Below are 13,153 nucleotides of genomic sequence, written 5' to 3'. Positions count from 1 at the left end.
CCAAGTAGAGAGAGCACTCCCTATTCAAAAACCCGTCAGTCATTCCAACCGAAATTGGCGTGACGCGTTGTGTGACGCAAAATTTTACATTACTTTCCTTACACAGTAACTGTAAGACCAAAATCGGGCAAGGAGTTGATAAAGCGGCGTTTTGGGCCGCAAAAGTTTCCTTAAAGGGAAAAGTCGCCGTTTTATCCTCCTCTCGCTTGATCATTTGCTACTGGGTCTTCAATAGTTGTGGAAACAGACCGTGCTCCGCATGCACCGGAGCAGCCTTGCAAATGAAACGACGTTAATTGACTGAATTTCATAACATTTGACAGCCAAGGAAGGATTAGCATCTCTATCGACACATCTAAGTAATTTCCATTCAGCAATAATGTCAAAATATGTTTACAAACCTGCAGCATATCCATATAGTTCAACTCTGAGGGCGATTCCACCGCTGAATGCCTTCGGATAAAATCGAATAGCTCTCGTATATACATCTGTTGGTAGAGCATTCTGCTTGACTGTATTTGTGTTCGAGTTTCCTGTAAAGGTTTTTACCTCACCATTCTCCTAAAAAATTATCAAAATAATCGCCAATTTTTACGAAGATGATAGAATTAATTCACAAGAAACAGGAACATTTTAATAGTACACTTAACATCAGTTCGTTGTCTTTGCCAAGCTATAACAGCATAACTGCTCACTCTCTATTTGAATAGAATTACATATAAATTCGTAAATAAAAACAATTGATGTTATACAAATTTAAACGACAAAGAACTACCTTTTAAACGGGAAGTTCGGGTTGAAAAGCAGCAGCACAAAAGTGACGTACCCACTGCTAAGTATTGTGTGACGGAAACGTGACTACACACAAATCTACCTACTGACTTGATGTCACATACTGTAAAATTCTTCTCAGTAAAGAACTAATTGTCCATTGCCTACTGTGCCAATAAAAATTAGTGCTGCATTTGGATTTGTACTTCTTTTCTTACATGAAAACTTCGAAAGTTTTATCTCGAATTTTTACCGTTTTATATAGCTATAAGAGCCACAGAGTATTTGCTTTGGGACACACAAAGTTCTTACCTTTACATCTCTCCAAGTCTCTGGTGAACTGATATAAGGATCAAGATACTTCAACGTATATGAAGAGGTATATTCACTTCCGCTATATCGACCTTGAGTAGCCACGTCAGTTATGTAAGCCTCTTTAGACAACCGAACCTGTTCACAAAATTTTAGAATATAATTAGTCCTGAAGACCCTTTTCTGGCCGGGATGGTGACCGAGGTTCAAAGTAATCGACACAAAAAATGCCCGTAACAGCAAGCGCGAGGCCAGGGGGATCTTTTTTCGCCTCTTCCTCTTATGCGTCACTAAGCCTTTGACTTCGCCACCCGCTTCGCCTTTGCTCATCTAAACCCCCACCCCCTAGGCGATAAAAAAAATGATCAGTCTCTCGTCTCGGTCGAATTTTAACATTGCAAAAACAATAACAAAGAGAAACAAGCTCAAGACAAATTTTTACCTCGAGCCACTCAGATCCAATATTATTGGTCGCTGGCATCCATCCGCCAGGGGACGCCTGGTAATTTAATCGGCCTTTGGAGGGGTCGTAGACTATATTGGATGAAGGGTAAGGGGTAGGCACACTCTTCCTTGACGAAGCAGTTAAAGAGTGAGAACCAGCAGCTACACCTTGCGCTTTAACTTCATTTTCTGAAAAAATAAATGAATGAATGACAAAAACTGCGATCGATTTCCACAGATCACGACGAGGTGCGGTAATAATGTCAAATACGGCTGTGGCAACGTCAATATTTTAAAAGTGAAATTCCAACGAGGCAGACTATAACCTTCAAATACGTTCTTTGGAGTGTTGATTTGCGCTTTTTTAGTACTTACAACAGCAGCTAATGGTCACGTACTTTGCAAACGATATTGTTTAATCTGGAAGCCCAAATTATAGATAACATTTTAACCCGGAAATACCCTGATTCGTGTACAAAATATCGGGACCGAAATATAGATTCTGCTGACAACCACGGTTATTTAGGAAAAGCCTAAGAACAACCTGGTGCACATTCATGAATTTAAGACCCAAACGTGCAAATATGTCTCAACCTTGAAGCACATCATTCTTGATTTTCCTTTAATTATCGCTCTGTACAAGCAAAAAACCCAATTTTACATGATATTTCATCTGCTGCGCGTGTAACAAGCATCTCGTTGCTGCTCTTATTGTTGCTTAAGGAAAATCTAAGACGTTTTCTTATTGTTGTTGTTGGCCTCTTTGTTGTTGATTTCAGCGATTACGTCAATGAGTTATAAAAGAATCAAACCCCTGACGCAGTGAAACACGAAATAATGCGATTTCGGACGCACGTATCATAAAAAAGAAACAGAGATTCGAAAAAACGCCTATTAAATCTAGATAGGTTAAGCCCGTGGTTGAAAAAACGCAACGACAACGACAACGACCGTAAATTTTAAAAATCTTGCCCGAGGGTAAAAAATTTAAGTGTTACATTTCAAGTCTGTAATCACAAGCTTTCACTCAGCGCAAACTTTCGATAACATGCGATCGTGTGTAATCTTAAGCCAAAATTCATAGATACGACACTGCATTTCCCGACCACTCCATCAAGCTGATAGAGTTTTCACGTATCAGACCTCATTTCATCTCGCAGTCCTGTCGTGAGTAATTTGTTCTGTTTCCGAGATCTAAAACGGAAAAAATTCCTAAGCTATTGTTTCGACATCTATCCAAAATTCCTTGTCATAATCAATTTAATTAGGGTGAGTGAAGAAGAATTAAAAGGGAAACTGTTTTCGTAACTTAATGTTTAATTAAGACGTGCCACAAAGCAAAGTTCCTTATTGTGGGAGCGGAAATGGTTTCTGTGACGCTATCAGACGCGATGTTGGACGCACGTATAGTTTGACAAACACTTAAATGCTACGAGCACGACTGCACACAACAATCGTTTTTGTGATTTTTGCCCGGGGGAGAAAAAAGTTCAAGTGTTTTGCTACATTTTTGTAATGACAAGCTCTTATTCTGTGTGTTGATAAGAATATTGTAATTATGAGGAAATTACTTCTACATATTTGTGTTGATGAAATGCACTCGGTGGTCTCGAGGTTGTTATACCAAAAGAAATTCTAAAAATATGTACACATCGCATTGAGTTCTAGTTTAAGAGGAACTCCTGCATAAAAGAGACGAATGAAAACATTTTTGCACCGCGAGCAGTTTGTCCAATCAAGACTGTGCCCGGTTGCCAGCTAATTAGTTATAGTGAATTTTCCAAGAATCGAGATCAAAGCGATTTTGCTTTATGAGGCCAAAGTTTAGATATTTCTTCAACTGATTGACAAAAAAAATCTTATTGGCGTATTAAGCCGATGAGACTGAGATACATATCGACTTGTTGCAAGGCCTTGCACAAGAAAATACCTCACTCTTATATTGATAAGATCATTAAATGATATCAGTGATATTAAATGGTCAATAATATCCTCGCTTATAATACTAATGATATCCTTGTTTATAATGCGAAAGTGATCCGACTCCTTTAAATTGGCAGAAAAAAAGAATGATATTCCGTTTATCAAATATTGATTTCTCCACTAATTTCTAGGCTTTATCCGAGAATGCAACGGAAATGTAATCGCCAACACGAAAACATCTATTTTTTCACGAATTATCAGACAAATGGGTGCTCTCCGATAGCCATCGTTTATTGTCTCTAATGGTTAATGTTCCCTCGCCTAGACGCTTGGCTTTCAGAATCATTCAAGTGTGGTTTATTACGATCACACTTTTGTTGGGCCAGATAAAAATTGAGGTTTGATATGTGCGAAAACTTTTGGAAATAATCTGTGGGAAAGTAAACAAATTTAGGGGATTTTTAATAGAAGTCGCTGTTGCTGTCTTCTGTCATGTAAATGTCACAGGTTTGTCTCAAGGAGCAAAAGGGAACGCAGTCAAAGCGGAAGTCGTAAGCTCGATCACGGAAAATAAAGCAGATGAAACTCTCTGTCTTACCCGTCCTGCCTCCGTACGCCTTTGCTTGGCCTAAAAAGGAACCGTGTTGAAACTGCACCGAAATCCTTCCACCGCCTCCACCACCCCCTTCGCCGCTACCCATCCCTCCAGAAGCTTCCATTCTTCCGTTGCCGTCGATTTCGAAGCAGTCTACAGAGATGCCACCGCCACTTCCTCCACCGTCATTCTGCTGAGCGCGCTGACCATTAGCCTGCACTGTTCCAGCGACGACAAGCTTACGAGCGTATATCTTAAGGAAACCTCCTCCTCTCCCGCGTGTATTTGGATCGCCGCCACCATTACTCCCAGGCTGTGTGACGACAAAAGCGCTACCATATGATTCAGCCTGAGATGTAGATAGCGGTGTTTTAGCGGCAGCGCCAGCTCTGCCTCCGTAACTCCCGCCAGATCTACCGGTGCTTCCACTCGTCAACACACCCGCACCAGGATTACTGCCACTTTCCTTGTTATAATCAAGAACTAATCTGCCATTTGCTTTAATGTCAAACGTCTGAGAGACATTAAAGAAATGCTGCGAGGAGCCAGAGGTTGTCTCCAGGAAGACTTCAGTACGGACAGTTAACGAGGTATAAGAATGAACTCCCGGTGCAAACTTACATGGTGATGAGATGTCTGCGTTAGAGTTGCTTGTACACGAAGATAACGTTGCTACAACAAAACTGGGAGTCAGTAGGAGCAACACTGCAACCAAAAGGGCATTTTTCCGACGAGTCTTGAACATGTCACTCGTCGTGTTGTGATAACTTTTCGAACCTTTGAGCGCCCAGAGGGCGATTTTGTATGATCCAGAGATGCGTCCGATGAACTAAAGAGGTTTTTAAATACACCAGAATTGCATGTAGAGTTTACGCCTCTAGCTGCGTCTAAAAATCCTCTCAAAGATCAGAGAATCTCAATGTCCCGATTGCTATTCAAGACAGCTTTTGACATCTTTTGTCAAGAAGTACTCCAATAACCCCTGAATAAAGCAATTTCCTAACTGCGCGTGCATAAATATTCATTACGCAACCATTAACATGGTCACGGGGCGTTAAATAAAATCCATATTGTTCTGTTATTGTTTCTCAGCCGGTGACCCGGAACAGACACTTGACGACTCAGAAATGGCTAGCAGCACGTAGTTGCTGTATTTATCTCAGATTTGTCTTCTCCTAATTGCTTTTGGATTTTGACCACCTTCAGAATGATTTTTTTTAACGCGTTTTCTCTTTTTTCTCTTTATTGACGTCTTAAACACTCTTAATTAACGCAACCATTTTTGGAACAATAGATGTCAAAACTTACTACCGCCGACAAGAGTCTTTGTCACGACAACCCCCACCGGAAGATCAGAAATTACTCACACGTAATCAACATTTACCCTTGACTTCACAAATCATTAAACACATTTTCCGTTTACTGTCTCGGCAAGTTAATTTATTTGCTGCCTTTTTTTCTGCACGGATTTTCAATTTGAAGGAATCAGGAATGTAGGACTGTACAAGAATTCCTTTCGCTCGGCTCTTGGTTAATGAGTAATGCCGAGTAAAGTAATTTTTCAACCCATGTAAGGGAAAGGAACCACTAACACCTGAACCATGTACCTTGTTTGTCGTTTATTAGTATCATTAAATTTAAAAATAGCATTACTTTACTGGTTACTGCTCTTCCATAAAAGATGAGCCGAGCTCCTTAACAGCTTGACAGCTAAATGATTATGACGTTTGTATCACGTGGTGTATCGTTGTTATTTCGGCGAAGAGCAACAACAATTTAGGTGAGGTAAACGGACAAGTAATTACATCTAACAATTTCAAAGGAAAGTTACACTTTTGTTTGAGGGAAGCCTCTCGAAACAAATTTTCAGAGGTAGATCTGCAAGATGACATGTGCTGGAATTCAGTCCAGATTTCATCACTTCTTCTCATCCTTTCGACCTCTAACCCACCTTAACAAAAAAAAGTCTAGTGTTCAAGATACTGTCGCTCTTCAGTGTTTCGTAATTTCCTTTTTTTTGTTGTTAAACAAATGTTTTTGATGTGTGTTCAATTGTCAATGAAATTGTTTATCATATGGCCGGATAGTCCTTAGGTAAATCCGAGTGTTCTGATTGGCTCTTACTTGATCCGTGTTTTGCCATATGGACCGTTTCCACAGAAGCCAGAAAATTCAGAATAAACAAGTTTGATTGGAGTACCATACAATAAACTTCGTATTTACCTCCCTTGCTCGAGCCGTAGTGAAGGATATTAATCCTCAGGCCAATATTCCCTTTCATTATCCAACTGCACAAAGTAGAGTACAAATAACACGTGAATAGTACAAATATCCTGAGATACTGGACAGTTATTTGGACGGTTCATTATTTTGTATTGTAAAAAACCTGTTTAGCCAGTCGGGTGCGCGCGCTACGCGTTTCTATCCGCTTTGCTTTTTCCGCTCTATAAGAAATGACGGAGAAGAAAGACGTAGCACGAAAAAAAGCAGTTGGATAATAAATAACTTATTGGACATTTTAAAATGTAGTATCGCTGAGAAATTTTACGAGTTGTGCCGTGTCGTCAAAATACGGTACAACTTGTAAAATACTAAGCGACACTACACACCAAAACGTCTGATAAGATATATGTATCACGCTCGGTTACTAAGAATTAATATTTTCAGCTTCATATCATCATTATAAATATCTTGCTCATCTCCACCACGATAAACTTGCTACCTTATGCGGAATCATTGCAGCAATAAATTTTTACTTTTTAAGAGAAAAAACTGGTTCTCTCTCTGCCTCGCTCGAAACTAGGCTTGATCAAGGAAGTGTTTTATTCCACAACAAAAGTTAAAAGACGAATTGATCTGTACAATTAAAATGCAATTTTAGGTATTGCAGCAAAAACATTTCTGGGCATCCCTGACACCAGTTGCATGCTTGTGTCAACTGAGCCACAAAAACAGATGTGGAGGTTCTCATCTGTATTTAGAAACCATTCGAATAATTGAAGTTGTAAAGCATTCTTGCGTATCGGCTTCGGAGTTAAATTAGAATTCTTTCTTTGGATATCGATCATTACTCGACTAACACTGAAATGGTACACACCTAATCGTATAGCTAGTAGTAACAAATAGCGCCGAGGATCAAAAAATTACGTTCACATTAACACTTAAAATTTGATGTATAAAATGAAAAACTTTCTATGGATTTGTAAACCTTAAAGAAATACAATTCCATAAGTGTTAACAAGCTTATCTAACAATTCATTAGAATCTGCCGACATATCATCGCGACATAGGCATCTCTAAAGTCTGACTTAAAACACTTTCAACTATACAAATGGTGGTTTGATTTCGGACCAAAACCACTAAAATACCTCACTGTTTTGCTTTTAAAGGCTATTCAATTAGTTTCCATTCGTTGATTCAGTTTGTTGCGGTTCTCTCTCATCCGTCGTCCTCTTCACCTGAGCTTCCTTTTTAGCAGTCAAACGTCAGTGAACTGATATCATCACAGGATAAAGGCTTCTCGAAACTGGTTGCTAACTCAGGGTCACCAACCCAGCGATCTTCTACTTCCCTCTGCGCATCCTTCAATGCCTTTATAAGCTCTTTGCCACTCATCACTGTGGCAAGACCAGCAAGCAGAGTTGCTGTCTCTGAATCCACAATTGACGGGGAGGGACTTCGAGTTCCAATCGTTTCAAATTTGGTACCAAGACCTGATTGCTGACGGCTTTCCGTGCTGTAAAGGCTAGCATTGAGTGTTGGCCTCGTAATCCTCGATTCCTCTCTGCAACCGTCTTCGTCCTCCAAAGGCATCTCGTCATCAAACATCTTTTCGTCGTTGCTGACGATTCCGCTATTGTTATCGTTGCTGTCATCGCTAGCACTGTTACTGTCATCGGATGAGTTGTCGAATTCACCAGTAGCATTGAGTTTATCGAAGACAATGTCCTCCACCATCCGTTTTTGGTGGTAATGCTGCAGAATTCTCTCCAGTTCCTCCTCGCTGTACTTCTCAAGGAACCTCTCGAACACTGGTATAGAATCACAGAGTTCGTCCTCGTGATAATCCCAATCCACTTCCATTAGCAGCCGCATCAAATTTTTCTTCTTTTTTGTGCAGTTTTCCAATTGAAACCACCGCGTCACCCTCATATCCTCAAATGCTATGTTCCTCATGAAGTGAGTTGCATTATCTGCATCATCGGCGATCTTATCTAAATTAGTCTCCAGTTTACTCTTACGCTCCCTGTAGACTGGTGGAACGGCGTGGCCATCTGTCCTGCCAAATACCTCCTTCAGCCGATGAACCATAAAGTCGAGTATTTCGTAATCGTTAGACTGCTTCTCTACATCGCTGCAAACTTCAGCAAATGCATCGTTGATGATGGAAATAAAAATGTTCAGAAGAGCAAACAACATGGTCAGTGTATAGGTATAAAAGAAAATCGGTCCAAGAATACGATTGGCTGTTGACAATTCCTTTAATGTGAACTTGCCGAGTAATGTATCCATCAAAGAAGTACAACTTCTCAAAAATGTTCCGAACGCTTTCATTTCTTGCCCAAACACCAAGCATGCAAGAAAAGCATAGGCTACAAACGCGAGTGCAAACATGACCATGAATGACATCAATTTGGTGAAGGACCTTTTGAGGACTTGCTGTAGCATCGACATGCGCCGGTTGAACCGCAAGAGACGGAACACTTTCAAGAATGACAGGAATACGATAACGCCCATGACACACTTGAGCCACTCGTCCAAGAAAGCTGTGTAATGGAAACTGATGAAGTCAGCTCGGTCATTTTTCATATCCCTCAACGCATCTTTGGTGAGTTTTAACCTTGCGAAATACAGTCCCACTGCAGAGAGTGAAAGAAGAGTAACAAGGATTTCCAGAATGCTCCACGGATTCTTCAGATGTACCCTTCCCTTTTTCAACACCAGTTTGACCTCTCTAACCACAAAAAACAAAGTGAACAAAAAGTACACAACCTCGCATGTTATCACGAAGACCTTTTCGCCTCCGACGTACCTGAAGAGACGAAGGGTAACAATGTTAGGATACGGAGACAGACTTCCCGTTGGGAGCTGTTCAAACAGAAGAGTGACAACACAGAACAAGTTGGTGTTTGCGTTGTAAATGGCAAATTCAGAGAAGACAGCTCTTGTGTAGCGGTCCAACCAATTTTGTGAGCTAAGATCTCTTATTATCTTCCGCAATTTGTTGACATCCTGATTCTGTGGAAATTTCTGTACATATCCTGCAACAACAAGACAAACTTTAACTTAAATACAAATTCCAAATGAATTACATTGAACAAGTCAATTCAATCAATTTGAGGACAGCTTTAAACACAATACAAGATTCCTTAAAATAAGCCGCCTTGATTATTTCGCTGGTTAAAAAAATTAGTGTTAAAAAATAGTCTAAACTCATAATAAATACAAGATAACTACGATAAAAAAATTGGCACTGAACTTATCATAAAAATAATTAAACAATTTCATGTGGTAGAAATTGGCACTGAACTTATCATGATAGAGTTAAAGGAAAAGCAATGCACTTAAGAATTCACAGGTATGCCATTTCTTTCGATCGTAACTTTCAGTGACAGATGGTAAGGTCTTGCGTGGATTTGTCTATGCATTTCATTGTTTACACACTCCTCGCTCAATGGTTCTGAATTAAAGTATGTAGTTCTCGCTCGCTGAAAATCTCACGATTTTATTCAACTTATCTTGTCAAACAGTTCCTCCACTACTCGTTAATAAAGAAAGAAGGATCTGTCGAGTACATGCGCATGTCATACCTCCACCGCTATACGTTCCTTTGTAACCCCAATATGGGAATGTCTTCAGCTCCTCTCCGCTTCTATAGATCCAAGGATCTTTTAACTGAGAAGCTTGCCTGTGAGAAGAGAGGGACTGAGATTGAGCTCCTGCGGTTTGTGTGGCCTTCCAACCTGGTAAATACCAGCCATCGTCCTCTTCTTTTATGCTGTAGAAGTCGTTGCACTCGGTTATGTCGCGTGAAACGCGTTTGTATACGCAGGTATCTAAGAAAGACAGTCATTTTAATCTTTATTAATACCAAAGCCAATTAAGGGACTGGTGAAATACTCGAATTTCAAGCACAACATTTGGAATGACTGGGATAAAAGTTGTCTTTGGTTTACACCTACTTCTCGTAATACAATGGGATGCACGTTGAAAACGTAAGACGTTCCTTGTTATTTGAATGTTATTCACAATCATTTTATGTGGCCCTCTCACGAAGTTCCTCTGGTCCATGAATAGTAACAAAAAAAAAGACTTGCCTTTTTTAATTCTCAGCTGCCTTAGACGCGCCACACCCAAAAGAAAGGCGGTTGGAATGTCTGCAAGATAGCCCTTTTGATAGTGCGTCGAACTATCGTAGTGAACTTTAGGCTTTATAGAAGGAATGAATGTCTCACTCAACCATCTCCAGTAATGCTTTATCTCGTGTACCTTGTAAAGGAAATAGTGATTAAATTAATTTTCTCCCCCTTTGATAATTAACTCGAGACTCTGTTACACGAGCGTACTCGTATGCCTTGAAGTGAAGAGATAATACGTGTGAGGGTTACCGTCACATTGAATGTAACTCAGTTCACGGGCTTACCTTGTCGTAAGTTAGGTTTCCACTGTAACTTGCTCTTTCAAAGGTATTCCTCATGTATTGGGTCACCCGAGATGTATCTAAGTCCCTGTTGGTGTAGCTTATGGTGAGAAGAACCAACAAGAAGATGATATACCAGGAAATTTCTTGGATAGTGGAGCTCATCTGCTTCTCTTTCAAGCGGAGCTGACGAGCAATCTCCAGCTTTGCCTCTTCTGGCGGCTTGTCGCTAATTATCTTCTTCATTGTCTTCTGTATTTCAGGAGCAAGGTCTGTGATGTCCGTGTGCAACCACTCCTCGTCCTTTGCAAGAGCATTGATATCCGCGTATGAATCATCTTCGGCCTTCTTCGGGTCTTTGATTAGGAGAGCAAAAAGTGTCGCTAGTATGAAGACTTTGATTGGCTGTGTTAACAAGACATCTTGCAAGAAGCTAACAGCCATCGAGGAGAGCCACTCTACAGATTTTTCAGCTCCAAACTGCATTCCATACATTATCACAAACGTCCCCGAAGTAGTCACGGATAGAAATGCAAGGCCGTATGCTACGTACACAAACCAATGCGGGAGTCCTTTGCTTGCAGGAGCGTTCTTCTTTTCTCCATCCTTCTCGACATCAACGTCATCTGTATCGTCAGCGCCGGTTTTTACTTCGTATCGACTTTCCTTCGGCCTAGCTTTCCGAAATATTGTGGCAATGACGAGATTCACTGGGAACACTACCAAACTGCTAATGATTCCTATCGAAACTGACTGGATCGAGAAACTAAAGCCCATAATCTTGATGGCATTTTTTGTCGTCTCGTTTTTGCCTACTTCGTAAAACATGGCATTTGCGAGCATTGTGCACAGTAAGATGGACAAACAACAAGTCAGGCGTTGAACTCGAGTAAAAGTGCTTAGTGGTGGTCGAGCCACGACCGAGAACCAAATATGGCCATCGGTGAGATTCTTCCTTACTTCAGACGCGAAAAGGACGTTGAATTTAGTCAGCTCCTTCTTAGACGCAGGGATGAGAGTCCTTTCAATTTTGCCGTCACCTTCCTCGACCGCCAGCCAGTTGTCACAAACAAACCACCACCTCTGATCAGTTTGTATGTCTTGGATCATGATGCGCAGAAGATTCCACGATGGAAAGGTCCCACCGTTGTTGTGCCACACGCGAATCTGTTTCAAGTTTCCAAGCGACTGGGGAACGATTAAAAGAAAGGCATCGACAGCTCCTAGCGAGGAGAAGAATTCAACCTTGACTCGCTACTGACGTATATGAACCATTTTTATCTTTTTAAAACCCTTCTTTTAAAATATACCTTTTTGCTGTAACTTGACAAAGTAACATGATATGCCAGTATAACCAGCTTACCCTTCTGTGACACACTCTAAACCATACCCTTATATGTATATGCCCTTAGTATAAGCATAGCTAGTGGTGATGGTAAAAAATCATGCGCGCGCATTCCTTATTGATTTTAACTTCTTTTTTCTGGCTTCATTCATAATCCAACTGGGAAGGGGTTTCCCATAATTTGTAAAAGGCAAAAAAAGCGAGATAACAAACCTGTCTTGAAAGTTTTTCTTTTCGGATCTTTCAGAAGTCGAGGTTCGCTGTCGCCCAAAGCGCCAGTGAGAACTATAGATACTTCAGCACTCGTGCCAGCCCCGCGAATAAAACCAGTATGAACTTGAATCTGGTAACAATACGTATCCCGAGAATCGTTATCAAGGAGTGGAGTTACTCCTGCCTGCAAAAATAACATTATAAGATATTTTGATAGGTAAGGAAATTAAATCCGACTGACATTTAAACTTAGTATTGAAAATTAAGGACTTAAGTCACTCAAACTGTTTTTCTGCATGTTAGAAGAGAGTGTAAGGTAGAGAAATTTCCTTAGTCTGATTTTTTCGTAACTAACACAACCCTCGATAAGAAGACAGAGAGAAACAAAAATTAAGCGATGAAATCATATAAAGATCCTATGTTCTTGTAAAAAAATAAAGTTATCATGGTAGCAAGTCCAAATCAACAACGATTCAAGAAATCAAGAAAACAAGGCAGAAAGTCTTATTCTTGCTCATGGTTACATTGCTCTGTCATAACTTAGGACACAATGATTACCTTTAATGCGTCGTTCTTATCGGCACGTATGACAGCGGTTAGACACAGAAAGTAAAGACCAAGAATTGTACACACTGCAATCAGTGCGTGAGGGCTCTGAAACAGTTCATGCAGACTAAACTCGTTAAAGTCCAATCTGTTCGGTGGCACAAAGAAATCGCTTCCAAATGTAGTCAAGTGCGTGGCAAGGCATTCGACGTGAGTGAGGTTTGTTTTCGGCCCCACCTATCACAAAAAAGAGAAAACATGAAACACCGCATGAGTTGTATTGAGGAACCAAAATGCAATTTCCCAAGCTTGATAAAGCCACGGTCATGGTCTCACGACCCTCTTTATGGATAAGTACACAGAG

At 40.5% G+C, this 13,153-nt stretch overlaps 2 protein-coding genes across 2 annotated transcripts in view; both read right to left on the bottom strand.

Annotated features, from left to right (window-relative positions):
- LOC131793231 (uncharacterized) overlaps positions 1-4,989 on the bottom strand; it is a 103,783-nt gene extending 98,794 nt beyond the window's left edge. The window contains exons 1-4 of the mRNA XM_059110649.2: positions 4,049-4,989; positions 1,526-1,716; positions 1,084-1,221; positions 402-561 (exon numbers count right to left, since the gene is read on the bottom strand). Of these exons, the coding sequence (XP_058966632.2) occupies positions 402-561; positions 1,084-1,221; positions 1,526-1,716; positions 4,049-4,790 (1,231 nt within the window). The 5' untranslated portion in view covers positions 4,791-4,989. The remainder of the gene's footprint in view (positions 1-401; positions 562-1,083; positions 1,222-1,525; positions 1,717-4,048) is intronic.
- A 679-nt stretch (positions 4,990-5,668) lies between these two features.
- LOC131793182 (uncharacterized) overlaps positions 5,669-13,153 on the bottom strand; it is a 28,037-nt gene continuing 20,552 nt past the window's right edge. The window contains exons 22-27 of the mRNA XM_066171306.1: positions 12,802-13,026; positions 12,244-12,427; positions 10,689-11,908; positions 10,363-10,534; positions 9,856-10,101; positions 5,669-9,306 (exon numbers count right to left, since the gene is read on the bottom strand). Of these exons, the coding sequence (XP_066027403.1) occupies positions 7,517-9,306; positions 9,856-10,101; positions 10,363-10,534; positions 10,689-11,908; positions 12,244-12,427; positions 12,802-13,026 (3,837 nt within the window). The 3' untranslated portion in view covers positions 5,669-7,516. The remainder of the gene's footprint in view (positions 9,307-9,855; positions 10,102-10,362; positions 10,535-10,688; positions 11,909-12,243; positions 12,428-12,801; positions 13,027-13,153) is intronic.

The sequence above is a fragment of the Pocillopora verrucosa genome, chromosome 8, assembly GCF_036669915.1.
Source record: "Pocillopora verrucosa isolate sample1 chromosome 8, ASM3666991v2, whole genome shotgun sequence".
Lineage (NCBI taxonomy): Eukaryota > Metazoa > Cnidaria > Anthozoa > Scleractinia > Pocilloporidae > Pocillopora > Pocillopora verrucosa.
The sequence above is the reverse complement of the archived record's forward strand: the minus strand, read 5'-3'. Positions and strand labels throughout refer to the sequence as shown.